The following is a 9,983-nucleotide window of genomic DNA, read 5'->3' on the forward strand; positions in this document are numbered from 1 at the left end:
TTCAACCAGGAAACTGAAGCAAAACGGTGCGCACTGTATTTAGATTGAACGAGCCCGTTGTCTCTAACCCTAACCCTACTCAAATAAACGTTTTGCTGAACTTTGTCGGGGCTGAACCAAGGGGCAGCTGTTTCAGTCTACAAACAGGAAGTCGTCATCTACAAACAGGAAGTTCATTAAAGTGGCTTTGAAGACCGTCGTAATATTTCATATTATTTTGCCGCCTTTCCACCGCATGGTACCGGCTCAGCTCGCCTCGACTCGACTCTGTTCGCTCTTGGTACCACTTTGGGTTTTCCTCTAGTGCAGATAGATTTGTACCCACTCAATGTGCTCAATGTGTGTGTGTTTGTGTGTGTGTGTGTGTGTGTGTGTGTGTGTGTGTGTGTGGGGGGGGGGGGGGGGGGGGGGGGGAATTAACATTGTAGAAAATAATAAAATAATCAAACAATAAAAACTGGAGAACATGTGGAGAACAAACTGTTCTAATGGATAAATATCAAAACAGAAACAGAACAGTGAAAAGTAAAACGAGTCAATGTTCAGTAGCCTACTTATCTTAAACTTTATTATTTCTCTGATATTATAAATATTATTTCTCTGATATTATAAATATTTCTCTGATATAATAAATAGTATTTCTCTGATATAATAAATAGTATTTCTCTGATATTATAAATATTATTTCTCTGATATAAATATTATTTCTCTGATATTATAAATAGTATTTCTCTGATATAATAAATAGTATTTCTCTGATATAATTCATCATGGGAAACAAAGTGGTTCTTCCTATCTGTTAATTCAACAGTGTACAGCTCTGTTTATTTGTCTCATTCATTTCAACACAATGTTTTTGTTCATATCAGTTTAAATCAAAGAGCTGCTGGGACTCACAGCCTGAAGGCAAAACAAACTTTAAACTGACAACTTCTGTACTGTAACAGACGTTAGACTTTATTTCTGTCATGTAAAGACCGTTAAAGGACATTTCAGGGTTCGTGGAGTTAACTGAACATTTTGTGTTTAGATCGTTGTGATTCTCATCGTTCCGTTTTGCAGGAGAAGCTTTTATTTTGAAAACACCGCCGCCGTACACCGTAAATCTAGCTTGCTGAGAGCGAGCTAAATTAGCGCAGCGTTGGGATTTCTACGTAGCGTTGAAGAATTGGCGTACACCACGCACCTTGCGTAAATACCAACAACAAACATGGCGGATGGTGAGTTAATTGTTGCCCAGTGACGGAGCCTTTTGCAGGTTTTACTCTGTTTTCTGTTGTTTTGCTGTGTGAATCCGGTTTGGTGCGATGCTGTGAGACTCGTTTTATCCCGCGGTGTCAGTTGCTGTCAGTAGCTGTCCGTTATTTACCGCACAGAGAGCGCACCGTGTCGCTAAGCTAGCTTACCGCCAGATCCAGCATGATGCTCACCGGGAACACGTCGCTCCGGTATTCCTTCAGCAGGTTCGCCTCGTGCTCAAGCCACACCGGCACCGGGACGTTAAAACAAATCTGAACTAGTTCAGTTAAAGCCGGAACAGTTCCACGGACGAACTGTGGACGAACCTGCAGCTGCTAACTCCTCCAGCTAACCGGGAGGCTTTCATGATCTATAGACATAACGTACATGTGAAATATATAGAGACATCCGTGAGAGATCTGGTAGAAACATAGAGTTTCTCTTTTTAATCGAAGCGAATGGTAGATGTAATAATTTTCTTTAGTATTGTTTACAAGTCAGACTAGCCGGATAACATTACAGTGTCCTGCTCGGAGAGGAGTCACACCAAACTCCGTTCAAAAATCTGTCCGTTTATTGTTGCTTTACTGACCGGCAGAAGTAGAACAGAACTGAAGACATTTTATAAATATTTAGTCTCTCTTGGTCAATGCGGCATGTCACGGGTTCACCAAGCAGCACGTGACTTCAGTCAAAGGTCACCTCTAACCTAACCCTAACCTAACCTAACCCTAACCTCACACTGTTTCAGAGTCAGCAGACTGTTGGGAATAAAAGGTCAGATCTGTTGAACAGGAAGTAGATCCTAAAGGTTTGATTTACCTTCACTGACAGGCGACAGACAGCTTTCTGTAAGAGTTAACATGTTGAATAGATAAACAGCGCAGTGTGAGTTTATTGATCAGATTAGAACAGGTCAATCAGATTAGAATTGATCAGATTAGAACAGGTCAATCAGATTAGAATTGATCAGATTAGAACAGGTCGATCAGATTAGAGCAGGTCGATCAGATTAGAATTGATCAGATTAGAGCAGGTCGATCAGATTAGAACAGGTGATCACATAAAAACAGTGAATGAACAGGAAGTTGATCAAAGTGATTTCCTGTGTTCCAGATCACACGGATGCAGATCAGTCCATGGAGGGACACACTGCAGTGAGTCCGCCATTCATTTATTGATTAGTTACAGTTTGGAGGTCATGTGACTTCATGCTTTATCTTGTCCGATCCTTCATGAATCTGCTGAATTTTAATCTGCTGTTCCTCCAGGTGGAAAACCCTCATGCTGAGTACGGCCTGACAGAGAACATCCAGGTGTGTGTGTGTGTGTGTGTGTGTGTGTGAGTGTGTGAGTGTGTGAGTGTGTGAGTGAGTGTGTGAGTGAGTGTGTGAGTGTGTGAGTGAGTGAGTGAGTGAGTGAGTGAGTGAGTGAGTGGCTGCAGAGTTAACCACCATGTTAAACATGTCAGATATATTTTGAAGCTTTAACTGCTTTGTTATAAAACAGTGAAATAAAACTTTAGTTTGTCCATTAAAGTCCGTCTCTATGTTCCGTAGAGAACAGAGACACAGTAAAGTCCGTCTCTATGTTCCGTAGAGAACAGAGACACAGTAAAGTCCGTCTCTATGTTCCGTAGAGAACAGAGACAGTAAAGTCCGTCTCTATGTTCCGTAGAGAACAGAGACACAGTAAAGTCCGTCTCTATGTTCCGTAGAGAACAGAGACAGTAAAGTCCGTCTCTATGTTCCGTAGAGAACAGAGACACAGTAAAGTCCGTCTCTATGTTCCGTAGAGAATAGTGGAGAACGAGAAAGGAGCGGAGAAAGCGAAGCAGAAAGTCGACCTGCAGGTTCTGCCGACTCGGGCGTATCTGGACCAGACTGTGGTGCCGATCCTGCTGCAGGGCCTGTCCGTCCTCGCCAAGGAGAGGTATCTGTTTACACTAGAATATACTCTGTTTACAGTAGAATATACTCTATTTACACTAGAATATACTCTGTTTACAGTAGAATATAATCTGTTTACAGTAGAATATAATCTGTTTACAGTAGAATATACTCTGTTTACAGTAGAATATACTCTGTTTACACTAGAATATAATCTGTTTACAGTAGAATATACTCTATTTACACTAGAATATACTCTGTTTACACTAGAATATACTCTGTTTACAGTAGAATATAATCTGTTTACAGTAGAATATACTCTCTTTACAGTAGAATATAATCTGTTTACAGTAGAATATAATCTGTTTACAGTAGAATATAATCTGTTTACAGTAGAATATACTCTCTTTACAGTAGAATATACTCTCTTTACAGTAGAATATAATCTGTTTACAGTAGAATATAATCTGTTTACAGTAGAATATACTCTCTTTACAGTAGAATATACTCTCTTTACAGTAGAATATAATCTGTTTACAGTAGAATATACTCTCTTTACAGTAGAATATAATCTGTTTACAGTAGAATATACTCTCTTTACAGTAGAATATAATCTGTTTACAGTAGAATATACTCTCTTTACAGTAGAATATACTCTGTTTACAGTAGAATATAATCTATTTACAGTAGAATATACTCTCTTTACAGTAGAATATAATCTATTTACAGTAGAATATACTCTCTTTACAGTAGAATATACTCTCTTTACAGTAGAATATACTCTCTTTACAGTAGAATATAATCTATTTACAGTAGAATATACTCTCTCTACAGTAGAATATACTCTGTTTACAGTAGAATATAATCTCTTTACAGTAGAATATACTCTCTTTACAGTAGAATATACTCTGTTTACAGTAGAATATAATCTCTTTACAGTAGAATATACTCTCTTTACAGTAGAATATATTCTCTTTACAGTAGAATATAATCTGTTTACAGTAGAAACATGATCCTGCTGCAGAGTTAGGGTTAGTGACTCCATGTTTCCAGAGAGCTGATTGGTCTTTTCTCCATTCTGATCGTTATCCTGAATGGAACCCGGTTACCATGGTGATCCTCCCCAGTTGCCATGGTGATCTTCCCCGGTTACCATGGTGATTTGCCCTGGTTAAAACACTGAAGATCCAGAGTTAAAACCACAGTGTGATGTTGATCAAGTCTACAATAAATCAGTAATCAATCAAACTGGATCAGAACTTTTTAACATCAGCCTCAAAGCCGTTATTTCTCCATATCAAACATTCACCTGTTCAATAATCAATAGATATTGTATTCCAGGTCCAGACTAGGGTTAGGGTCAGGGTCAGGTCCAGACTAGGGTTAGGGTCAGGGTCAGGTCCAGACTAGGGTCAGGGTCAGGTCCAGACTAGGGTTAGGGTCAGGGTCAGGTCCAGACTAGGGTCAGGGTCAGGTCCAGACTAGGGTTAGGGTCAGGGTCAGGTCCAGACTAGGGTCAGGGTCAGGTCCAGACTCTCATTTTAGTCAAAATTTAGTCTGATTTTATGCCCTAATTTTAGTTAAAATTGAGTCACCAGGAAGGCAAAGCATTTTAGTCCATTTTCAGTCACAGTTGAGTCAGATGTGAGAATCAGAGCTGTTTTTAAGTCTTTTGGTGCAAGTCCAAGTCAAGTCTCCAGTCCAAGACTCAAGTCACAAGTCTTTCAGGGCAACTCTCAAGTCAAGTCTTACTGTAAGTCTTGGCTGTGAATGCTGACCCAGACCATCACAGGATGCTGTGTGTCGGCCATACAGGATTTAGCAGATATTGATCTGATTGTAATGACTCCACTTACATTGGCAAGAACGCAAAAAGACAATAAATTGTTAAACTGAAGATCCAGATTCTGCACAGCATCTCTGTCCATAACGAAAACTAACCGCCATATAAAAAATTTCAAATTTCAACTACTTTCAACACACGGTTAGGGTTAGGGTTAGGTCTTAGTTATATATCACGTGACTCTCCCCACATTAGGGTTAGGGTTCGGGTTAGCCCTGACCCTAACCCTAACCCTAACCCGACAGAGCAGAGCGGCACCAAAACATTCTGCTGCGTGAAATTTTAACTCGCACACAAAAAATCAAAAAGTCAAGAAATGGTCACATAGGCGACCGGACTGCAGCAGTTTCAGCCCGAGGAAACACGAGGCTGTTGTTTTTTTATCCAGAATAGTTAATGTTTTGAATTAAGCTGTTTTTTAACATAATGATTAATCGATTAATCGGTCAATAACGTGACTGACGATCGATTAAGGAAATTTATTAAAATTTGCATCCCTACATCGAAGTCATAGAAATAAATGTAAACTACTTGTTTTATTTAACTCTATTCATATACATTTATTATTTTTATTTTCTTTCTGAACTCAGCCACACAGCTGTTTGCTGCTTTCCTCCTTGGTGCTCTAGGCGATCTTCAGCCGATACGGAAACATTTACACCAAACTGATTTATTATTTTTTTCATTCGTTAACAGTCACCAGCGTCAGGCAGCCTGTAGCTACCAGCCGTTTGGCAGCCGGTTACCATGGTTACTCCAAAACAAAAGCTTAAGGCAGAAAGCAGTAAAGGGAGGCGTTTAAATGCTTTGCTGTTTTTCAATAAGCAGTTGCTCTGGTTTTAAACTGTGCAGGTCATCATCAGTGTGAATTTTAACATTTCCGTTTGTCCAAATTATTAATTTACTTGTTACATTTTAGTCAAAGGGGATTTTCATTATTTTAGTCTGTTATTTTTTTTTTCATTGTGCTTTTATTTCATAATTTTTATCATGGAGAGCTGTAAATAGATTTCGTGGTATTTTTTATTTTCAAAGATCGGTACATTATCGTCATCGTCATGGTAATATTGATCGTCAACGAAAATTTATCGTCGTGATTTTCGTTGACAGAATTAACACAGCGAGTTAGATTAGATTAGTTAGACTAGTTCAGCAGCAGCTGAACCTGAGAGGCAACGGACAGCGAGGAGAAATAGAAGCTGATCGAATGTTGAGCAACATTTGATAACTTAGTTCATCAGATTATTGAGTTTGTGGTGTAAAAAATAAGTGGCGAGTCGTGATGTTTGGGTCAGGACATAAACTCCTCCGAACCCCCGACTAACCCTAACTCCTCTGAACCCAGAGAAACTCCTCTAACCCTAACTCCTCTGAACCCAGAGAAACTCCTCTAACCCTAACTCCTCTGAACCCCCGACTAACCCTAACTCCTCCGAACCCCCGACTAACTCCTCTGAACCCCCGACTAACTCCTCCGAACCCCCGACTAACCCTAACTCCTCTGAACCCAGAGAAACTCCTCTAACCCTAACTCCTCTGAACCCCCGACTAACCCTAACTCCTCCGAACCCCCGACTAACCCTAACTCCTCCGAACCCCCGACTAACCCTAACTCCTCCGAACCCCCGACTAACCCTAACTCCTCCGAACCCCCGACTAACCCTAACTCCTCCGAACCCCCGACTAACCCTAACTCCTCCGAACCCCCGACTAACCCTAACTCCTCCGAACCCCCGACTAACCCTAACTCCTCTGAACCCCCGACTAACCCTAACTCCTCTGAACCTCAGACTCGTTTTCATTCACAGAAACGACTTGAAACGAGCATTAAAAAGGTCTTAAAGTTTAAATTGAACTTCCAGAGTCACTGTTTACGCTTTATTTTATTTATTTATTTATTGCGTATCGATCCGTCACTAAATGTTTTGACGTTCTGATTCCTGTATATTGATGGTTTATTGATTTGTTCTCTTGCAGACCTCCGAACCCGATCGAGTACCTGGCGGCGTTCCTCCTGAAGAACAAAGGACAGTTTGAAGAGCGGAACTAGACCACCTGTCCGAATATTAAGTAGAAACCTGAGTCAGCTGATGTTTGCTGATGAATTAGTAGCTTTTCTTTGTTTTTTTGTTTTTTAAGCCACAATAAAGATGTTGAAGAAGAAGAGTCGGTCTTTAATCTGAAGCTTATTGATCAGTTTGAGTTTCTCTCTCTCTCCCAGCTGCTGGGTCAGCACTAACCCAGCTCAGAGTTTTCTTACTGACAAACTGAACTGTTCACCATGTTGAAGGTCTAATGCACCTAGCCCCTCCCCCACACACCCAGCCAATAGCAATCAGTGTGCAGTTGATTGACAGGTAAGAGAGATGCCTCCTCAGTTGGTCAGAAGGCCAAAAATTTATTTTGAAATCAAATAGAGTGATGGAGCTGTTATTATTCTGTAAATTATATATATATTATTCTGTATATGCTGTATATAATACAGTATTTTATTCCTTGTTACACATACACACATATATACACATATATATATATATATATATATATATTCAAACAGAATTCACAGCTTTAACTTTATTGTCAAAACTCAAACTCTGTTTTCTCTGACTGAACGGCCTTCATGTGAAATCTGTTTTTACTTTATATCATATATATATAATATATACAGTACAGGCCAAAAGTTTGGACACACCTTCTCATTCAATGCGTTTTCTTTATTTTCATGACTATTTACATTGTAGATTCTCACTGAAGGCATCAAAACTATGAATGAACACATGTGGAGTTATGTACTTAACAAAAAAAGGTGAAATAACTGAAAACATGTTTTATATTCTAGTTTCTTCAAAATAGCCACCCTTTGCTCTGATTACTGCTTTGCACACTCTTGGCATTCTCTCGATGAGCTTCAAGAGGTAGTCACCTGAAATGGTTTCCACTTCACAGGTGTGCCTTATCAGGATTAATTAGTGGAATTTCTTGCTTTATCAATGGGGTTGGGACCATCAGTTGTGTTGTGCAGAAGTGAGGTTAATACACAGCCGACAGCCCTATTGGACAACTGTTAAAATTCATATTATGGCAAGAACCAATCAGCTAACTAAAGAAAAACGAGTGGCCATCATTACTTTAAGAAATGAAGGTCAGTCAGTCCGGAAAATTGCAAAAACTTTAAATGTGTCCCCAAGTGGAGTCGCAAAAACCATCAAGCGCTACAACGAAACTGGCACACATGAGGACCGAGCCAGGAAAGGAAGACCAAGAGTCACCTCTGCTTCTGAGGATAAGTTCATCCGAGTCACCAGCCTCAGAAATCGCAAGTTAACAGCAGCTCAGATCAGAGACCAGATGAATGCCACAAAGAGTTCTAGCAGCAGACCCATCTCTAGAACAACTGTTAAGAGGAGACTGCGTGAATCAGGCCTTCATGGTCAAATAGCTGCTAGGAAACCACTGCTAAGGAGAGGCAACAAGCAGAAGAGATTTGTTTGGGCCAAGAAACACAAGGAATGGACATTAGACCAGTGGAAATCTGTGCTTTGGTCTGATGAGTCCAAATTTGAGATCTTTGGTTCCAACCGCCGTGTCTTTGTGAGACGCAGAAAAGGTGAACGGATGGATTCCACATGCCTGGTTCCCACTGTGAAGCATGGAGGAGGAGGTGTGATGGTGTGGGGGTGTTTTGCTGGTGACACTGTTGGGGATTTATTCAAAATTGAAGGCACACTGAACCAGCATGGCTACCACAGCATCCTGCAGCGACATGCCATCCCATCCAGTTTGCGTTTAGTTGGACGATCATTTATTTTTCAACAGGACAATGACCCCAAACACACCTCCAGGCTGTGTAAGGGCTATTTGACCAAGAAGGAGAGTGATGGAGTGCTGCGGCAGATGACCTGGCCTCCACAGTCACCGGACCTGAACCCAATCGAGATGGTTTGGGGTGAGCTGGACCGCAGAGTGAAGGCAAAGGGGCCAACAAGTGCTAAACACCTCTGGGAACTCCTTCAAGACTGTTGGAAAACCATTTCAGGTGACTACCTCTTGAAGCTCATCGAGAGAATGCCAAGAGTGTGCAAAGCAGTAATCAGAGCAAAGGGTGGCTATTTTGAAGAAACTAGAATATAAAACATGTTTTCAGTTATTTCACCTTTTTTTGTTAAGTACATAACTCCACATGTGTTCATTCATAGTTTTGATGCCTTCAGTGAGAATCTACAATGTAAATAGTCATGAAAATAAAGAAAACGCATTGAATGAGAAGGTGTGTCCAAACTTTTGGCCTGTACTGTATGTATCGTAGATATATATACAGTATATCCAACAGCATGTGAAGTTTTATCATAACAGAAACTTTCTGTGTAACAAACTGATTCATCCAACATGTTGATGCCTTCAATCCACAGTTCATACTGATTCAGTAGAACAGATTCAGTAGAACAGTGTGTTTCAGTAGAATAGATTCAGTAGAACAGATTCAGTAGAATAGATTCAGTAGAACAGATTCAGTTGAACAGTGTGTTTCAGTAGAATAGATTCAGTAGAACAGATTCAGTAGAACAGTGTGTTTCAGTAGAATAGATTCAGTAGAACAGATTCAGTAGAATAGATTCAGTAGAACAGATTCAGTAGAATAGATTCAGTAGAACAGATTCAGTAGAACAGATTCAGTAGAGTAGATTCAGTAGAAGTTTGTTTCAGTCTCAGAAAGTAAAGTCCTGTGGCGTACAGCAGTGCCTTTATTTACTTCACAATGAAAACATTCCAGGAGTTTCTGCTTCAACAATATTTAGTTACAAAATCAAATATTACACTTAATTACATTCTATAAAATATATAATATCTCCTTCAATATAAAGACTACAAGCCCCCGAACCGAAACCGACCAATCAGAGGACAGCTTGGCACCACCGCTTTCTCCAAAGTCACAAATCAAATCAAAGTATTGACAACAGATCCTGTCCTATATTTATTTTCTACAGAGTTAGAAGACAGAAGCAGAGTGTTTC

General features: G+C 40.1%; 1 protein-coding gene across 2 annotated transcripts; it reads left to right on the plus strand.

Annotated features, from left to right (window-relative positions):
• The first annotated feature begins 1,146 nt into the window (after nt 1-1,146).
• dpy30 (dpy-30 histone methyltransferase complex regulatory subunit) lies at nt 1,147-7,137 on the plus strand. Of its 2 annotated transcripts, none has more exons than XM_071544022.1 (5): nt 1,147-1,220; nt 2,356-2,396; nt 2,511-2,555; nt 3,035-3,171; nt 6,949-7,137. In XM_071544022.1, exons 1-5 carry the CDS (start codon nt 1,211-1,213, stop codon nt 7,019-7,021), a joined length of 306 nt encoding a protein of 101 aa, XP_071400123.1. In that variant the 5' UTR covers nt 1,147-1,210; the 3' UTR covers nt 7,022-7,137. The 2 variants fall into 2 exon arrangements, with proteins under 2 accessions (XP_071400123.1, XP_071400124.1); XM_071544023.1 differs by having other exon boundaries at nt 1,196-1,220; nt 2,356-2,393.
• The last annotated feature ends 2,846 nt before the right edge of the window (nt 7,138-9,983 follow it).

Source organism: Centroberyx affinis, unplaced genomic scaffold (genome assembly GCF_046629955.1).
Source record: "Centroberyx affinis isolate AG114_WGS23_722 - 3 ecotype Tasmania unplaced genomic scaffold, CSIRO-AGI_Caff_v1 ptg004437l_1, whole genome shotgun sequence".
Classification (NCBI taxonomy): Eukaryota; Metazoa; Chordata; class Actinopteri; order Beryciformes; family Berycidae; genus Centroberyx; species Centroberyx affinis.

What these genes read in the sequence shown, in the direction of transcription:
- dpy30 (XM_071544022.1), top strand. An exon ending in CCATGGAGGGACACACTGCA is followed by an intron (nt 2,397 to 2,510) that starts GTGAGTCCGCCA and finishes CTGTTCCTCCAG; the next exon opens with GTGGAAAACCCTCATGCTGA. An exon ending in GCCTGACAGAGAACATCCAG is followed by an intron (nt 2,556 to 3,034) that starts GTGTGTGTGTGT and finishes TATGTTCCGTAG; the next exon opens with AGAATAGTGGAGAACGAGAA.